The sequence below is a fragment of the Oncorhynchus gorbuscha genome, linkage group LG05, assembly GCF_021184085.1.
Source record: "Oncorhynchus gorbuscha isolate QuinsamMale2020 ecotype Even-year linkage group LG05, OgorEven_v1.0, whole genome shotgun sequence".
In the NCBI taxonomy this organism is placed as follows: Eukaryota; Metazoa; Chordata; class Actinopteri; order Salmoniformes; family Salmonidae; genus Oncorhynchus; species Oncorhynchus gorbuscha.
In genome coordinates, this window is record NC_060177.1 from 49,281,264 (window position 1) to 49,301,949 (window position 20,686).

General features: G+C 45.3%; 1 protein-coding gene across 1 annotated transcript in view; it reads right to left on the reverse strand.

The window, feature by feature from the left end:
- The window catches only part of LOC124034885 (uncharacterized protein KIAA0825-like), a 149,645-nt gene that overhangs the window by 123,867 nt on the left and 5,092 nt on the right, over nucleotides 1-20,686 (reverse strand). The window contains exons 3-5 of the mRNA XM_046348289.1: nucleotides 14,696-14,827; nucleotides 4,955-5,123; nucleotides 4,132-4,765 (exon numbers count right to left, since the gene is read on the reverse strand). Of these exons, the coding sequence (XP_046204245.1) occupies nucleotides 4,132-4,765; nucleotides 4,955-5,123; nucleotides 14,696-14,826 (934 nt within the window). The 5' untranslated portion in view covers nucleotide 14,827. The remainder of the gene's footprint in view (nucleotides 1-4,131; nucleotides 4,766-4,954; nucleotides 5,124-14,695; nucleotides 14,828-20,686) is intronic.

Here is a 20,686-nt window from a genome sequence, read left to right on the forward strand (position 1 = left end):
TTCCTACCCCGCTCCCCCATGCATGATGGCACTCAGTAGAGTAGATGGATGCAAGGTGGGGTGGACGGTGTGTATGTGTGTCACGGCAGTTTAAGGGGGGTATAAAGCAGGCACGGCTCCCAGGGCGCTGATTGGCCCCCTGTCTGAGGGTGGCAGGGTCAGAACGGAGCTGGGGGGGCCACCGGGAGGACTGCCCACGGGGCCCCGTGGCGGCTGGGTCCCGCTCCATCAGTCGCGGCCCGCTGCTCAACCAGACAGCCTTATTATGGGTGACTCCCGCTGATGCCCCCCCCCATGGCCCCTGGACTGCAAGAGGCAAAGTCTCCCTTAACCACAGCAGGGGCTACCCGCTGTTCGCAGGGGGGGAAAGTGGGAAGTTTTGATATCTCGATTAGGCTGCTGGTTGGGTGGGGAGGGGTGTACGGTGGCCAGGCTAAGGCTGCTGCCAGCTTTCTCCTTGTATCTCCTCTATAGCCAATCAGCTCCAAATGGAGAGAGGGACGTATTGTATTGTGTGGAAACATTTAATTACAGGCCACTTGTTTTGGTACCGTGTTCTTGGACCCTCTAGGACTCCATACAGTAGCAGAGTGTTATCCTGTCTGTGCTCTCAATAAGCCCTGCTCTACTCCCTATGAAAGAAGGTGCTGGAATACTTGAGTGGTTTGTTGATATGCTTGAGCTTAACAAGAGTGATGCACAAAAGCTTTTTATGACCATTCGGAGGAAATGGAACCGGATTTGAGACATGTACACGTGTGCGCACACACACACACACACGCACAAACACAGTGCCATGTTTAGTCTTGCAGTAATTCCAACGGACCTAGGGTTTGGAGACACTGGGACATAGTGGAATTCATAAAATCTCAAGTGAAATGGTGAACACACATAAAAGATTCTCACACACACACACACACACACACACACACACACACACACACACACACACACACACACACACACACACACACACACACACACACACACACACACACACACACACACACACACACACACACACGCACACACGCACACACGCACACACGCACACACGCACACACGCGCGCACATGTAATGAAGCCTCATTAATATCAGTAAACAAACCCTCACCAGGTCGTGAACCCACAGCTCTTCAACCAGACCTTCTAGAGCGTAGGGATGTGCAGGGCTGTGGCTATACAATGGGAAGCAGCAGCCGTAAACAGCGAGCATTGGGCATATAAAACCCCTGGTTCTACCCCCCCCCCGTAATTACATGGCTGCATTCATGTGCACGGCCCGGCAGACACCGAGTCTGAACCCCTGCACAGATATGATCTAGTGAAGAGCAGCTCTTATTAAATATTAACAAACACCATTCCCAAGTAGCATCAATCCCCAGAAGGAATCTCCCGCGGTGGCGGCAGCAGCAGTAGCAGTACTAGCTATCTCTGGCACGACTGAAGCACTCTCCCTGCTGAATACGCTGGTGCGCTTTGACTGCAGGGAGTTCAGAGAGCCGAGGAAGGAGGCAAGAAGGGAGGCGGAGGGCGGAGGGGAGAATGTGCTTACTACACGTGTTCAAACCCAAGCATTCTGTACGCAGTACTTCCTATAGCGCACGGCACAAGTCGGAGAGAATTAGTGGGACCTGGGAATGGAATTCATACCTCGGGGAGCATGCAGATGTCCTTCGGTGTGTGAATGGAGACTCTTCGGCTGTGCTGAATGATTGCTTGGGACAAGTTTATCGATGGACGTGTAAAGCAGGCAAGCCAGGTGTATCGCGTTCCATGGTGTACATGAAAAGTGTGTTCTGTTTCTATACTATGCAAATTGGGAAGCAATTACTCAATTGCAGATTTGGAAAATCTGCAATTTACATAATGTATATATTAGGCTTATGTAAGAAGCTATTTTTCTGCCGAATTCCTGCATGTCATCATTAGACATAATGGAAATGACACATTTCCTCGAAGGTACTTAAACGCTGCACAAACACTTGCGCACCTTCAACGACAGACCACCTGGCAGATAGCAATGCACGTGTACGTGCACGAACACACAAACAGACACACACACTACTTGATTACCCCTTTTCCTGTCCAGACGCAGTGAGGTGTGATAGTAAGGTTTAAAGCTTGCATTGTTCCTGGCCAGTCAATCTGTCCGGCAGACTCCAGAGTCCTACTGATCACCCCATTACTACCGGGAAGGAGAGAGAAAGGGGAGGGGGGGGGGGTAGAAAGGAGTTGGAGAGCGAGGGACGGCGAGAAAAGGGGCTACAAAGGGCTGAGACACTCACATCTGTCTGGGAACAATGTCAGCTCTTCCCCATTCAGAGAGAGGGGTTAAAAGAACTGTCACATCTCCCTGATGTGAACGCTGTTAAATGGTTCAGTGGTTTGACAGTAGTTGATGCCAGAGACTGCACTCCCCTGGGAGAGCTCTGGGAAGGAAGCACAGGCTCAGGCTGCCTCCCAGGCTCCCCTCCCATTACCCACCCCCTCCATTGAAAAGCCAGCAGATAAACAGATAGGCGGAAATAAACAATAACACGCTACAGGGAGATAATAGGGATCTGAGAACGTATGCATCAAGTGAATATATGCATATTGTTTTTCTATGTGTCGTCATTGTCAACGCGGCCCTTGAAGATCTCCATGGGTAAAGACAACCACCAAAGTGACGTGAAGCCACTCCGCCGATTAGGCCACAGTGTCCTTGGTGGATCTGTTGATGTTTGGGTGTCTACTGTTGTCTTTCGTTGATGCGACCCCCGCAAAAACGAGCCCCGATCCCCGTCCCACAGTAGTTGCGGTGGAGCAGGCACTCACATGACAAGGGGCAACAACAAAAAAACTGCATCGCTTTAGTGTCGTTACACTTTGCGGGCGCTGCTTCCCTTTGGTGAGATGTTCTGCCTCCGGTGCTACATTTGACGGTTTGTTGAGCGGCACGTAGGTGTGTAGCCGGAGCCACAGCCGCCGCGCTGTGATCAAACAGCCTAACTGACGCATGGCCAATTATCCTGGCTGCCTTCTTTCATCTCATGTTTAAGGGTAGGGAAAGAGAGCGGGAGCGAGGTGGAGAGAGGGAGCTAGGAAGGGAGGGAAAGAGCGTGAGAGACGGCTGTGGGTTTAGAAGAGTGGCAGATGTAAAAAGCACACTTCCCATCCCCAGAAGGAAGCACGCCTGACATATGCACCATTTTGGGAAAGTAAACAACGGAGTTGTCTACTTTGTGGATGGTTACCCCATCTATCCCATAAATAGGCCAATCAGAGAGCCAAACATAGAGTAGAAGGGGATCTATCAGATGTGACATACCATGTACAGATTTTTTTGTTCCCCAGTCTCTCTGTACATCACTCCTTTCCTCCCACACAAGAAAAAATGACTTCCTTTCAATTTTTGTAAATACTTCTCAGCTGCTTCATTCTATTATTTTCTCCAGCCCAAGGGCGATAACGTAAGGAACCATCAACTCCTAGACTTATCCTTAGCTGTGAAGGATAGGTTTACAAGGCCTGTGCTCACTACCAAGGTCATCTTTGTCCGTTTTACCCTTGGTTTGCATTGATTTGCTACGAGAGAAAGCCTTAAGGTGAAGCACTCTGTAGTAAAAGACTAAAATCCCAACTTGTGTTCAAGTGAATGGAATTTAAAAGAATGTAGAGAAGGATTGCTCCTTCTCCAGTGCTTGGTGTGTGCATTGAATACTCCTGGGAGAAAAAGGTGTAGATTCAAGAGCAGGTGTTTATTTCGCCTTCGCAGAAGGCAGGAATCGTGGTCACAGGCAGGCAATGGTCATACAGGTAGGCAAACAGGCAGGTGAATCAAAACTAGGACTGAAGGCTAGAACTGGTTCTCACGAACGAGCTGGGAAAAGGCTTAGCAGAGTCAAAACGAACAATACCTCACAACGGCACAATCAGGACGAACTGGACTAAGTAAGGAGCTGATGAGACCATGTGAGTAACTAACCCAGGTGAAATCAATGAACAAAAATGAAAGACAAGGCTACGTTCAAGAGCACAAAGAAACAGAGCAGAAGGTTGATGAAGAAAATAAATGCAGAACCTTACAGTGCGTGAGTGGGGAGAGTGTGGTACAGTTTAGAGAGAGTAAGAGGTTTGCTCCACTGACCTACAGTAGCCTTGGTCCTGGCCGAGCTCTTCCTCCCCTTGCCACCGCTCAGTGTAGTGTTGTCCTTTAGGGCATTCTCACACTCTCTCTCCATCATGGCGCCCAGCTCCTGGGACACAGGGTTCAGGTAGGCAGCATTCAGGAAACCCAGAATGGTATGGGGCTTGGCCACCCCATTGAGGACCTGGAGCTCCTCCCTGAGGGCTGAGCACAGGGCTGGGGCGGCAGCACGGAGCCCCATCCCACCGGGGCTGGAGGCCAGGGCAGAGTGGAGCAGAGACAGGACAGCCTGGCTCCTCAGGCCCTGGTAGAGCGTCAGCACCTCCCACTCTGGGTAGAGGAAGAACAGCTGCTGCAGACAGTAGATGCGCTGAGGGACGGGGAGGGGACAGGAAAGTCTGTCCAGCAGGTGGCGCCGCAGCCGGAGCCGTACCTCGTCCCACACCTCATGGCTCTCCAGAGCACTGTCGTCCCTGACCGTGTGGACCGAGGTGTGTGCCGAGGGGCCGGGCTGCTGGGGGGTGGGCGAGGGGGTGGTGTTGGGGAAGGACACGCCACACTGGGAGGAGATGTTGTGGAGCAGCTGGAGGGTCACGTCCTCTCGCCCCTCCTCCTCGGTCCTAAGGTACTGGAGCTGAAGAGGAGGAAGGATGGTTCACGGAGGAGCTATCAACATGTTTATAGGGATCAATACGATCAGCAAATCTTTTTCATTTCATGGATTGTTATTGTTAAGCACATTTTGACTGGCTAGTGAACTACATAGCGTTGTACATTGTAGGTTCACCCCTCTCTCATCATTATTATCTTGATGTGTTGTTACCAGAGCTTTCAGGAAGTCCAGGAGCTCCTGGTTTCCTGTGGCGACAGGCCTGACGGTGCTGGGGTTCCGTGGGTTAAACCACTGCAGACATTCCGTTGGGCTGGGTGGACGCTCCCCCGTCCAGGACTCACCCATCTTCCCCTGCAGTTCCTTCAGACTCTGTTCTATACTGGAGAGGGAAAGAGGGGCGGCAGGGTAGCCTAGTGGTTAGAGCGTTGGACTAGTAACTGAAAGGTTGCAAGTTCAAATCCCTGAGCTGACAAGGTACTAATCTGTCGTTCTGCCCCTGAACGGGCAGTTAACCCACTGTTCCTAGGCCGTCATTGAAAATAAGAATTTGTACCAAGAATTTTAACCAAGACTTGCCTGGTTAAATAAAGGTAAAATACAAAATAAACCTCTGACTGTCACCTCCATCACATACTGCATAACAGTCCTGTATTCCCCCACCTCCCTGTCCCCCCGCCGACACACACAGACCAAACCCTGAGAGAGACACATCAGCAGTAATGAACACAGACATCAATATATCCCGGCTGTGTGTGTGTGTGTGTGTGTGTGTACTGAGTGTCTGGTGTGAAGTGGTGTTACACACGTCCGATACAAGTGCATCTCCCAGTGTCACTTCTCTCTCATCCCCTCGCCACACACACACAGGTCTCTAAATATTAACAGACTACCTCTATCTTATCAAGGGTAGTAGGTTAAGGCCGAGTTCTCTTTGACGTTTTAGGGACACATTTGCATCCACTCCTGCACACACTCGTGAAGACGTTTCCCTTTCACGCGAGCACGGAGCACAAAGAAGAATGAACATTGAGAGAGAATTGACATTGATTCAAGAAAAGAAGAAAAATAAGTCAAATAATGTATTAAAATAGTGATTAAATGTTAAATGTTAAAGGTTGAAAGCATGGGGAAATATATAAGGGGGATTCGAGTAATGCCGTAAAATAGTTAACAATGTTAATAATGATGTTTGCTTTAAAGTACGAGGCATATAAACAATGTGTTTTTTTTTGAAAGCTTAGATTAAGGCCTGAGGGCCTGCAGGAGGTTGAGGGTGGAAGGTTTATAATGTTGAAACGCTGTAATGTTGCAGTGATGAAATGCTTAAGCTGGTGGATGTTTAAGGTGTAATGGGAGTGGTGCATTGAGTTGGAGTACGATTTTAATCGAGTGCGGTAAGGAAGATTCATGTTGAAGAGTGAATGTTCAAAAGGTTAAGGTTAATAATAAGGTACATAAGGATGGGGGTTAAGATTGGGGTTACGGGGCCGGAAAAACACCTTTTTGAACGAGGGCCACATGAGGTGTCTAAGTACTAGATACGTCATTAAGGTCGGTGTTAACCACAATGAGTGAGCAGAAAGGAAAATGGAGGGAATAAAAGAGCTAGGATTTTTTTTGACGGGGAAAAACAACTCTGAGCTTGCTAGAAGAACCTGTCGGATGTAAAAAAATATATGTATTTTTTTATTATTATAATAACTAGGCAAATCAGTTAAGAACACAACCAAACCCTAACCCCAGACGAAGCTGGGCCAATTGTGCGCTGCCCTATGGGACTCCCAATCATGGCCAGTTGTGATACAGCCTGGAATCGAACCAGGGTCTGTAGTGAAATAGTTGTTCAAGTTTTAGACGCCATCTGAGGGACTTATCATCCTGAGGGGGGAGCCAACAAACTGTTTATAGAGTTGGAGAAGGTAAAAAATATATATATATATTTTTTTTTGGCACACCGCAAAAGGGGTTTAGTTAAGGGCGCTGAAGGTTGTCTATCAATTCCATTTACTGTACGTTTTTGCTTATCATTTTCTTGCTTATCATTTGTGATTGGTTGATTGATCTGGGATTTTTTTATGCCTGTTTCTGGAATTTTGAATAAACCTGCTTTATTGTTCTGTAACCCTGTGTCATCAAAGAGTCTCTCTTCAACTGTAGGTTTCTGAAGTAGACTTGATTCGTTGAGGATTTTTTCACATCTGTTTTTTTTTTTTTTTTTTTTTTTTTTACCTTTATTTAACCAGGCAAGTCAGTTAAGAACACATTCTTATTTTCAATGACCGCCTGGGAACAGTGGGTTAACTGCCTGTTCAGGGGCAGAATGACAGATTTGTACCTTGTCAGCTCGGGGGTTTGAACTCGCAACCTTCCGGTTACTAGTCCAACGCTCTAACCACTAGGCTACGCTGCCGCCCCAGCGGTTAATTAGTCTATTGGGGACTCGAGTGACTGGTATAAAAGAACCTAACCTGAGACACAGCTATAGGTGCTGAGCTCATTGGTAGAAGTCGTAGGAGGAGATGATTCTGGGCTAAGCCAACCCAAGAGAGAGCACCCCATAGTGCTCTAAAGTTGAAGCTGTGGCCTGGACGATCCTGAAGTGGTGCCGGGTTGCAGGGGATAGCCCACTCTACTGTAAGGCCCTCACGGTTGAGTTTAAGGGACAGCTGTATACTAGCTCAGTGGTAAGGCAGAGCGGCATCTATCAGATCTGTAGGGATTAGGGCCCAGAAATAACGGAACTGCCATTGGGTAGACAGGGCCCAGTTGAGTCGTTAATCCTGCAGGGTGGGGGGTTATTTTAGCTTTGATAATGTGACAGATTAGATATGACATTCGCAGGCTCAACATGTTTAGTCGTGTCCATGAAAATCAATGCTAGCACTCGTCTGTGCGTGTGTGAGAGAGAGAGTGAGAGAGAGAGAGAGAGAGAGAGGGAGAGAGAGAGGGTAAGAGAGAGAGAGAGAGAGAGAGAGAGAGAGAGAGAGAGAGAGAGAGAGAGAGAGAGAGAGGAGAGACAGAGTAAGAGAGAGTAAGAGAGAGAGAGAAGGGAGAGACAGAGAGAGAGAGAGAGAGAGAGAGATACAGAGAGAGAGAGAGGGAAAAGGAAACAGTTTCATTTACTAACACCCAGCTCATTCACCACTCTAGGTCTATAAAGCTCCTCCTGCCCCCTGCGAGTCGGCGATACACACATCCAGATGTCTCCCAATGACGACACATTAAATAACCATTCAACGTGACACACTTTCATTTCAGAGGGAAAATGTGGGGCATAAAACGTTATAGACCACCAATCTGTATCCAAATTGCTGCCGATTGAATCCCGCACACGTGGTTTCAGTTGGCTAGACGACGCTGTATGTATAGACAGTCTACTTATTTCAATTTGATGCTGCATTTGCTGACTGACAGAAAGCCAGAACAGGCCAGGGGAGTGGTGGTGTGTCTGTGACACCACAGAGGACATCCAAGTGGTGACAGGTGTTGTTGGAGGGAACACACACTCTTCCACAACGATAGTCAAGCGCTAGCTGTAAAACAGCGCTAGCTCCAACTAGCTTCCACCGCTAACGGCTTGTGTGAGAAACGCTGACAGTGCTGTCTGTAAAATATATAATATAATAATATATGCCATTTAGCAGACGCTTTTATCCAAAGCGACTTACAGTCATGTGTGCATACACAACAGCCCCCCCCACACCTAAAATCAATGTATTTTTTCAATTGCTGTTTGTTTTGATTGAATAACTTCTATGCCCTTACCTTGGATGTCACAGTGTTCAAGAAAGGTATCCCATTAATGCAGAGAAAGGTTTTCTTGTGCATCGTTATGTATTGAGTACATATGCATTGTTTGAATTGTGTTCGCGCACACACATGAATATAGCTCAATGTTTTTCTCCAAATGAACCAATATAGCACAAAACAAGAAATCACTAGCTCCACTCTACTAATCAAAGCAAGCCAAGCTGACATTACACATTTCTGACCAAGCTGACATTTTTGTTTTAGCCCACATATCTTCATGTTAAAATGTGTACAGGCGAGGCAGATAGAGGCAGTCTATTTAATGTTAGTCATAAACGTGGATGTGTGATCTGGGCTCCACCCCAGGACTTTACTCAGACAGCAGGTCTTAAATGAGCATCCATCTGGTCCGTCAGCCTGCCTCTCAACACCATCAAAACACACCATTTTACAGCATACACCTCTCATTTTACCTCTTTATATAGAAAGACACGCGTGCGCGGGTGAACACATACGGCCATACACAGTCACGTGTGCACGCACACGTACGCACGCACGCACGCACATACAGTACACACTTTTATATCCCACCTCCACTTCTCTCTCTCATCTAATCTTTTCTGCTCATCTCAGCTTTGAAGGTCCACTGTAGGATTTACAGTTTGATTGAATGTCTGTGTGCCACCTGCCAGGCTGGGGTCCAACTCAGGGTGTATGGACTATGTCAGCCCCCCCCCCCACAATGCACCTCACAATGTCTCACCTTTAGACCTGAGGTGTGGGAACTAATCAGGAGATTAATCAACTCTACCGGATTAGCCTCAACCACAATGACTTTCACCGCACAGAGCTCACAAGCTGCAGGGCGAGACAGCTAATGCAAGCGCGAGATAGAGAAGGGAGGAGAAAGACAGCAGTTTGACACAAGAAAACACCAGTCAATTCTCCAAGTGAAAGTGAACAATGGACAGACCAGAGGTGAAAAGAACCACATAGTCAAAGCTAAACAAAAGGCTGGGAGATGAGTGGAGGAGAAGTTCCTTTAAAGTCTCTCGACAAACATGTCAATCATATCACTCCCCACCTCCTTACCCCTTCTCACATCCCCCAACGAAACTGAATTGTTTTTCAGATTGGGCTAAAGCAATACCCTACAAGACAGCCTGGGCACACCACCACCACCACTCCGTCCCCACCCTCTCACCCCAAAGAAAGGAGCGATAGGAGGGCTTTTGTTAGATGGCACATTTCACAGCTCTGTGACTTACAGAAACCCAATCCTGTGATTAGTCAGCGCATTGACGTTATCTTAAGTTCCTTGTCAGAATTAATTTAGTGTGGGTGGGCTGCGGGGCTGTCTGTCAGGCTCCGGGGAGAGGAAAGCAGAGAGGGGGCTGGAAGCGATCCCTTTCAAATAAGCCTTAGCTCCAAACTGGACCGGCCGCCTGGGAACCAAATATCTGCCCCATCAAAAGGCCCCATTCTACACGGAAACAAGAGGGAATGGGGTTCAATGAACAGCCTGAAACGGATCCCCCTTCACCCTGCCCGTGGCCCTCTTAGTGCCCTCAACCTTGCCAGAGACTGCAGGCACACACACACACACACACACTGCCACACACTCGCATACACACAAACATACATGTTTGATATACACAAATACATGTTTAAGGTACATGCAAGCACACGCACTCACACACACGGCAGATATAACTATGAGAAATGTTGGCAGGCGTCTAGTGTAAGCCATTTCCCTGCCTTGCAGAAAGGCGACAGCAGTGTCTGCAGTCCCTTGGCCTGCGCTGACACTTCATTAGAGGACTTTTTCTGCTGGCCTCCTGAAGTGTACCATTTGATGAAACCTAATGGATTACAGCATTTCAATTTGGGGAGCCGGGCCCCGTTGTCAGCCTATCTTAATCTCCTTCAATTAGGGAGCAGCTCTTAGGCAAATCTCTGACATCTGAGAGCTGGGAGCAGGCCAGCCAGTCTGACCCACAAATAGGTTGAAGCCTTCCTTCACGGGAGTGGGCAGTGGGAGCTCACTCTTTCTCTTTATCTCTCTCCCTCTCCCTCTCTCTCTCTCTCTCTCTCTCTCTCTCTCTCTCTCTCTCTCTCTCTCTCCCTCTCCCTCTCCCTCTCCCTCCCTCTCCCTATCGTCCCGATTCCCTTCACTCTCCTCCTCTTCCATAATTTGTCCCAGACACTGATAAATGGATTAGGCAGCAGGTGTGTGTGTACGTGTGTGTGTGTGTGTGTGTGTGTGTGTGTGTGTGTACATGTGCGACTGCCTCTGTGTGTGACAGAGGCTGACCTTGGTGGAAGTACTGTAAGAGAGGAGCCTTGCCAGCATCTGTCTCCTCGTCCCCAAATGGGCTGAGATGAGCCCAAGGCTGACTGACCGGAGGTGCAGACTGAGTGGGGATCGGCAGATTTTTTGCCCAATTCCCCATTATCTGTCCCTTTGTTCTCATAATGGTTATCCCTCTCCCATATCCACAGGAACACAAAATAACCCTTTAATGCTTAGAAGGAAGAAAAATGCCTTGGCCTTCAGTAATAAGCCTTGAATTACCTACCCAAGGGTTTTCGTTTCAAGATGTGGAATCTTCAATTATTTTGTTCCTATTTTCCCCCCAAAAAGAGGGCGAGAAAAGGGGGGGATGAGACGCAAACGCTAATGGTACCAGAGTGAGAGGCTTTGTTCAGCCGCCACATTTAGCCTGTCCCTCATCATCTATCCTCGCCCTCACAGCAGCACAAAGGATAAAAGAGCTGAAATATAGATTTCTCTCTCTCCTCCTCCTCCCCCTCCCTCCCTCCTTCACTATGCCCGGTATCCTCTGGTTCCTCTCTCCCTCCCTCAATATGTGCCATCAAAATATTGAGAGCCTAGTGTGGTATTTTCAAAGAGAGAGAGGGAACGAACGAAAGAGAGAGACAGACATAGAATCGGGTGGCTTGTCTAGCCATCTCATGTGGGGGGGGGGGTTAAGAATGTAGTATTGGAGCAGAAGTTCTCATCAAAGTGGCTTTCACACACCTCAAAATGAGTCAGTGGTAACTGGTTGGAAAAGCAGGTGTAATGTTCCCTTTGATGTATACATCCTAAAACGGGATATGCTTCAACTCTCTATACAAGATTTACATAAAATTCAGTCTGGGCACATATCTTAAGATTCACTCCTTTACTATAAGTGAATAATGTTATCATGCTCTATCATAACGGAATACAAACGGATGGAGTACGGACAAAAGAGGCAGACAGACAATCAAAGGCTCTTAATCTGCAATGTTGCTGTAAAAGCATGTTCTTTCACATAGGTTGGAGAAGAGCTCTTCATTGTAAATGGTAAATTGAGATTAGTGAATCTTCCAAAGCTTGAGGGCTCTCCTTCCATGATGCTTTCAAAGATAATTGACTTCTTCAAGCTCACAAAAGATCAAAATGTAAACAACGAGCATCTTAATCAACCATTCACTTCTCAAATGAACCTTTAATAACTGTAAACCCACACTGATCTTTCCGACAGATACTTGGCAACGACTAGGAATGCTCATTAGTAACAGAACACACGCACACGTATGCACGCAAACACGCACGCACGCACGCACACAAATGGTTTCAGCAGTTATCTTTAACAACGTGCTAAAATATTAAACTTACAACAGAGTTGGATGCTACAAGGCCAGACCATGTTGTAGAGTCTTCTAAATGTTAAAGGCCCAATGCAGCTGTTTTTATCTCAATATCAAATCATTTCTGGTGTAACAATTAAGTACATTACAAAAATTAGGTAGGGATATCCTTGTCTCATCGCGCACCAGCGACTCATGTGGCGGGCCGGGCGCAGTCTACGCTAACCAAGGTTGCCAGGTGCACGGTGTTTCCTCTGACACATCGGTGCGGTTGGCTTCCGGGTTGGATGCGCGCGCTGTGTTAATTAAGAAGCAGTGTAGCTTGGTTGGCTTGTGTTTCGGAGGACGCATGACTTTCGACCTTCGTCTCTCCCGAGCCCATACGGGAGTTGTAGCAATGAGACAAGATAGTATCTACTAACAATTGGATACCACGAAATTGGTAGGGAGGTTAGGGAGTTTTATTTTACATTGTTTGCAAACTGATTTGTGACTCGTATTAATGCCAAAATAATATGCAAAACAGGCAAGCCCCCCCCCCCCCCCCCAAATATATACAGTTGAAGTTGGAAGTTTACGTACACTTAGGTAGGAGTCATTAAAACTTATTTTTCAACCACTCCACAAATTTCTTGTTAGCAAACTATAGTTTTGGCAAGTCGGTTAGGACATCTACTTTGTGCATGACAGAAGTAATTTTTCCAACAATTGTTAAGACAGATTATTTAATTTATAATTCACTGTATCACAATTCCAGAGGGTTAGAAGTTTACATACACTAAGTTGACTGTGCCTTTAAACAGCTTGGAAAATTCCCGAAAATTATGTCACGGCTTTAGAAGCTTCTGATATGCTAATTGACATAATTTGAGTCAATTGGAGGTGTACCTGCGGGTGTATTTCAAGGCCTACGTTCAAACTCAGTGCCTCCTTGCTTGACATCATGGCAAAAATAAAAATAAATCAGCTAAGACCCCAGAAAAAAATTGGAGACCTCCACAATTCTGGTTCATTCTTGGGAGCAATTTCCAAATGCCTGACGTTTTTTAAAATTGTACCTTTATTTAACCAGGTAGGCTAGTTGAGAACAAGTTCTCAGTTACAACTGTGACTTGGCCAAGATAAAGCATAGCAATTCGACACATACAACAACACAGAGTTACACATGGAATAAACAAAACATAGTCAATAATACAGTAGAACAAAAGAAAACAAAAAGTCTATATACAGTGAGTGCAATATAAATAAATAAATAAATACTGTATGGGGATGAGGTAGGTAGATAGATGGGCTGTTTACAGATGGGCTATGTACAGGTGCAGTGATCTGTGAGCTGCTCTGACAGCTGGTGCAACGCAGCTTCGACACCAGCAACGGTTCCTGATCAACCCGCACCGCGTTCCTGTGATCGTCCTCGGGGCTGGTGTTGTTGTGCTGCTAGTGTAGTGCGTATGCACACCTGTCCACTTTTCCCACAGATTAGTACTTGAATAAGTGTTCCCTTTGGTTTCCATTGGGATGTCGATTATTTTTACATTGTCAGTTGGTGCGTGTGAGTACCTGGGCTTTAATGTTTTGGCTTCGTGCCATTGTGGATTGCGCAGATGATTACAGGTCTCGTCCCGTGTGTTAATCATTGTGTGTGTGTATTATTTCTTCGAGGTACTTCTCGCTATTTAGTTTGGGTTTCAACCCTGTGTTTTGTAACGTGTTTGTTTGCCCTTCGCTCCCGTGCACGGCACGCCGTAATTTGGGTAGAATTTTAAAAAACGATTACGCATTCCTGCGTCTGTCTCCCGATCCTTCATGCCAACGTGACAGACAAGAACTGGGACATCTCAGCTTAAAACTGTGTGTGTGTACCTGGGTGTATGTGTTTGTACGTGTGTGTGTGTGTGTGTGTGTGTGTGTGTGTGTGTGTGTGTGTGTGTGTGTGTGTGTGTGTGTGTGTGTGTGTGTGTGTGTGTGTGTGTGTGTGTGTGTGTGTGTGTGTGTGTGTGTGTGTGTGTGTGTGTGTGTGTGTGTGTGTGTGTACGAGTGTGTATGAGTGTGTCTCTGTCTGTCTGCCTATGTGTGTAGTGCCTCTGTCCAAACTCTCGAGTTTCACCTCCTGTCAGAAAAACTTTTGACATTAAGAAAACGTCAGTGTGGAATAGACGTATCCTCGGGGCAACCCATCAACCCAAAAAAATTATCGGGATGACATGCTCCTTTCTCTACCAAGCATCCCATTCTACCAAGCATCCCACCAGGTGGCATGGTGCCCAACTTTGCCCACATCCGCTACAGCATAGAGCCTTCACTGACTGTGCTCATATTCCCATAGAATCCCTTGTGCCAGGAGTCGTACCTGGACACATAACCTGACAAGAGTCCGTATTCAAAAGCATCTCAGAGTAGGAGTGATGATCTAGTATAAGTTTTATAAGCCTTTTGAATCATAATGAATAAGAAGGGGGGACCTGATCCTAGATCAGCACTCCTACTCTGGAATACTTGGTATATATACCGGCCGTGGATAAACTCTGGGTCCTAGTTATGGTGGTCCTGAGAGACACTGACCTGCAGGCATTGAGTTTGAGTTTGTCCTCTGTGTCTCGGAGCAGCTGTTGGATATCCAGCTCGCTGGGAAGCCCAGGAAGCAGGAGCTCTACAAAGGCATGATTCTGTGGAAGGTCCCCCTGCCATTCCATGGAAGGTATTTTCTCACAAAAACAACAAACAAGACATTGTCAGTATCACAGACTAAAAAGGCTTTTCCATGCTGCCTGGGGCACAGCGAGAGAAGAAGGAGAGTGAGAACGAATGGAGAAAAATGGAAATTGTATTTTCTCACAAAAACAACAAACAAGACATTGTCAGTATCACAGACTAAAAAGGCTTTGGTTTAATGGATGTTTTTCTTGGAGAAAAAAAATCAATAGGTCTCTTGTTTAGCTCTTATTGAATGCATTATGCATACAGTAAATAATGAATGTAACAAAATGAAGCCATCACATTCAAAGATATTTGATCAAATAGACCATGGATGGACCCCCCAAACACTAATGTTGTTATGATCAATTGTCACTAATGGTCTAATGTTGTTATGGTCTAATGTTGTTATGATCTAATGGTCTAATGTTGTTATGATCTAATGTTGTTATGATCAATGGTCTAATGCTGTTATGGTCTAATGGTCACAATGGTCTAATGTTGTTATCACACACATGACTGTAAGTCACATAAAAGCACACTAAATGGCACACATTATATTATTATTATTACACACACACACACACACACACACACACACACACACACACACACACACACACACACACACACACACACACACACACACACACACACACACACACACACACACACACGAGACATGGTAATTTGATTTCTCCTCAAACAAGATTGTTATCAGGAGATGTAAATCAACTACACCTGAAACAAGAGCCAACTTAAATATGTTCCACCTCATCCCTTTCCTCTGTTCCACTTACAGTAGGAGGACCCCTGATCAAAATGCATAGCTTCTAAGTATTATCGGACAGTGACACTACAACCAGTTAACGTTTTTAAAAAACTAGGTAAATAAATAACTAACAAGAAAGGGGATTCTTCACTGCAGGCTTTAAATAAACAATCCATCTCGGTTCACCTCAGTATTGACGCCCCCTTGGTGCTTAACACATCCTTGAACAGCCAATCATGCGCTGGCGGGGCTCGGCCCATATCAACACCGTCATCATGAGTCAAATGGAATGTAATGGAGAGTGTCAGTGTCAATTTGGCTTTCTCACACTCCTCTCCCCTTCATCTGCTGTGATTTTAATAATCCCTGTCAAAGTCCAAACAGCCTGCCTTACGTAGGCCTACCACCCTGACACGCCAGACAGAAAGCTCAACATTCATTTAGCCCGCACAAAGGGAGGCCTGTCCAGCTGGACAAATATTATTTTCTTCACTTGACAGTCTCTGCAGTTAAGCTTGTACTTGATTATTCCCTCCCTCCCTCATCCTCCCCTCACCCCCTCTCCTTCCCCACATCATCATCCGCGCACTCTGTCTGGGAGGGAGTATATAGAGAGACTTCTGGAGACGTGTAGGTTTTCAATCTGCGGATTAGGAACTCGACGGTGTAATTATATGGGAGAGAGCGCGTGTGTGGCGGAGGCTGGTGATGATAGTGTGTCACACAGGATGTGCATCAACGCCCATGTGTGTGCGCGCGTGTGTGTGGTACACGTGAGAGTTAAGGGAGAGTGTCAGGTTCACATTGTCACCACACAGGGCCTCATTAGCAGCAGAAGCAGTAGATATCTTTTGTGTTGTCATTATCTATTTTGAAAGCAGATGTTGAGGAGCCCCAGTGTATTTTTGACTGCTGCCACTGGGTTGACTGGGGCAGACGTATACTCAGAGCACTCAGAGAGAATCTACAGTAGCAGTCTCCTCTCACACAATCCCAGTTAGAGAGTGTTCTGAAATATTTAGCAGCTCGTCCCCAGGCTGGCATTTTAAAGCCACTTAAAGCATGTCAAGTTAAAGTCAACACTGTTTAAAAGAGGGCACCTAACATCCTCTTTTAAAGAAACAATAAATTAAACACGTACATATTTTGACATCAAAACATTTCAGAAAACGATCTAATGTGTTCTCAGAAGCAGCTATGAAAACACTGTAACTGTGCTTCACAAGGCCTCAAAATAACAGTTCGAAATTGAGTTGATTCATGTTCCCCATTATTTATCCCTTGCATTCATTCGATTGTCGACCTACTACTGAATTTATGCTTAAACGTTACCTATATGCTGTGGAAATATCTAAGTAGGCCTATTTGTAGGCTGCTATTACATAGCATCAAAGTAGGCTAAATGGAATTAAAATCAGTCTTTGGAGATGCAGCTTAATTCACGCTATGGACAGGTTATGGTTAGTGTTGGGGTAGGGGCATCCTGGATTGTTTGCACTCATTTTTTAAATTGTTTTATTATTTAACCTTTATTTAACTAGGAAAGTCAGTTAAGAACAAATTCTTATTTACAATGACGGCCTCCCCCAGCCAAACCCTAACCCGGTTAGGGGTTAGGCTGTGATAGAGATAGAACAAGAGTCTGTAGTGACACCTCTAGCACTGAGGTGCAGTGCATTAGACCGCTGCGCCACTCGGGAGCCCGAGTGCCTAGAGTCGAGGGGCCAAGTTTGGCACAGGGGTATAGTTCTCCTTGTTTGTTAATTGAGAATATAAATATAAGACTTCTGTATTTTTTTGAGTTGATGGATTTGATGGGTTATTTGGCTCTGTGCTGAAAATGTAGCTTGTGAATGCCATTCCACTGATTAAGAGTGTCATACTCTGAAGTATTTTAGAGAGATGTGAGTTGGTATGATCAAAGAAAATGATCATCCAGAAGTGGCGCTCCTAGGGCCCGAGGACTTTAATGCAGGTTAACTTAAATCTGTTTTTCCTCATTTCTACCAGCATGTCACATGTGCAAACAGAGGGGGAAAAACTCTAGACGATCTTTACTCGACACACAGAGATGCATACAAAGCTCTCCCTCACCCTCCATTTGGCAAATCTGACCATAATTCTATCCGCCTGATTCCTTCTTACAAGCAAAACCTAAAGCAGGAAGTACCAGTGATTCGCTCAATACGGAAGTGGTCAGATGCAAATGCTACGCTACAGGACTCTTTTGCTAGCACAGACTGGAACATGTTCCAGGATTCATCCAAATGCATTGAGGAATATACCACCTCTGTCACCGGCATCATCAATAAGTGAATCATCATACCCCAACCAGATTGATTGAATCCTACTACACCGGCTCTGATGCTCATTGGATGTGGCAGGGCATGAAAACTACTATGGACTACAAAGGGAAACCCAGTCGCCAGATGCCCAGTGACGCGAACATACCAGACGAGCTAAATGCCTTTTATGTTTGCTTTGAGGCAAGCAACACTGAAGCATGCATGAGAACGTCAGCTGTTCTGGACGACCGTGTGATCATTCTCTCCGTAGCCGATGTGAGCAAGACCTTTAGTTAAACAGGACAAAATTCACAAAGCCGTAGGGCCAGACGGATTCGCAGGAAAGGTACTCAAAGCATGCCCGGATCAACTGGAAAGAGTCTTCCCTGAAATGTTCAACCTCTCCCTGACTGATTCTGTAATGCCTGCATGTTTCAAACTGACCGCCATAGTCATTGTGCCTAAGAAAGCAAAAGTAACCTGGCCTAAATGATTACCGCCCCATAGCACTCACGTTGGTAGCCATGAAGTGCTTTGAAAGGCTGGTCATGGCTCACATCAGCACCATCATGCCAGAAACACTAGACCCACCCCAATTTGCATACCACCCCCAAATGGCCATCCGAACTAACTGCAGTGCCTTGCGAAAGAATTCGGCCCCCTTGAACTTTGTGACCTTTTGCCACATTTCAGGCTTCAAACATAAAGATATAAAACTGTATTTTTTTGTGAAGAATCAACAACAAGTGGGACACAATCATGAAGTGGAACGACATTTATTGGATATTTCAAACTTTTTTAACAAATCAAAAACTGAAAAATTGGGCGTGCAAAAGGTCGCAGTTCAAGGGGGCCGAAAACTTTCGCAAGGCACTGTACATTGATCCCCTCCCCCCACATTGACTTGCTACCGATACCCCCTGCATATGTAGCCTCGTTATTGTTACGTCATTTTCTTGTGTTACTTTTACATTAGTTTATTTTCTTAACTCTATTTCTTGAACTACATTGTTGGTTATGGACTTGAAAGTAAGCATTTCACAGTCTACACCTTCACGGTCTACACCTGTTGTATTTGGCACATGTGACAAATACAATTTGATTTGATTCATGCCAGTCTGTTTTAGAGGAAGGGGGTAGACTGCTACTGGATGACACCAGGATGGATCACACCAGGATGGCCTGGAAATATTTTGGGTATGTCAGATTGTTCTGGAAATTCTCACATAGAAACTTCAAGGGAAGGAGGATGTTTGACATGCTTTACATTTTTATCATAAACAACGTGTTAAAATCATGATGAAAGTGGCCATATTAGGCCCTTTTCCTCCTGTAAGACCCTATGATCCGTGAATCATACATAATACAGACAACATCTTGGTCTCATTATAGTCCTTATAGTGTGAGCTAAAATATGAAGTATACACCCCCCCAAAAAAGTAACATTCATTTAGTCAACATTTAAAATATTAAAGGTTCCACCTCAGACAATTTTATCTCAATATCAAATAATTTCTGGGTAACAACTAAGTACCTTACTGTGATTGATTTACTTCACCAGTCGCCCTGATTAGTATAAAAAGTAACACCTGAGAATAACCTCTGGGGTCAAGAGTGGAAGACAGTGATAAAGGAAAATGGGGAATAAAAGGGCTAAAGTTGTAAATGAGTATCATTTTTGGGTTGGAGTACAATTCACTAACAATTACACTTGTTGGGGGGATCCGTTTCAAGTATTGAGGATGGTAAAGGATGCATTAGGAAAAGTGGAGCTGGTCAGAGTTACCCAAAGTTGTTTTGACTTATTGTGTGTCGAAAGAGTAGAACGAGAAGGCATTATGGCTCTACATCAACCTACAGTGCATTTAAAAAGTATTCACACCCCTTTTCCACATTTTGTTGTGTTATAGCCTGAATTTCAAATGGTTTAATAATGAGTCTTCTGTCGCTGGCCTGCACACATTACCCCACAACGTGAAAGTGGAATTATGTTTTTTTTTTACAAAAAAAATGAAAAGGTGAAATGTCTTGAAATGTGGTGAAATGTCAATGAGTATTCAACCCAGGCTATGGCAATCCTAAATACATTCAAGGGTAAAAATGTGCTTAAGTCACATAATAAGTTGTATGTACTCACTCTGCGTGCAATAATAGTTTTTAACATTATTTTTGAATGACTACTTAATCTCTATACCCCAAATATACAATTATCTGTAAGGTCCCTCAATCCAGCACAAAGCCCAGGGAGGTTTTCCAATGCCTTGCAAAAAAAGGCACATCTTGGTAGCTGGGTAAACATACAAAAAGCAGACATGTTGTAGTTATTAATTACACTTTGGATGGTGTATGAATACACCCAGTCATTACAAAGATACAGGCTTCCTTCCTAACTCAGTTGCCAGAGAGGAAGGAAACCACTAAGGGATTTCACCATTAAGGCCAATGATGACTTTAAAACAGTTACATCATTTAATGGCTGTGATAGGAGAAAACTGAGGATGGGATCAACAACATTGTAGAATGGACCTCAGCACAGAAAAATACCTAGAGGAAAACCTAGTTCATTCTGTTTTCCACCTCACACTGGGAGATGAATTCACCTTTCAGCAGGACAATAACCTAAAACACAATGCCAAATCTACATTGGAGTTGCTTAGCAAGAAGACACCGAATGTGGCCAAGTTACAGTGTTGACTACTTGAAAATCTATGGCTAAACCTGGAAATGGTTGTCTAGCAATGATCAACAACCAATTTGACAGAGCTTGAGCAATTTTAAAAGAATAATGGGCAAATATTACAC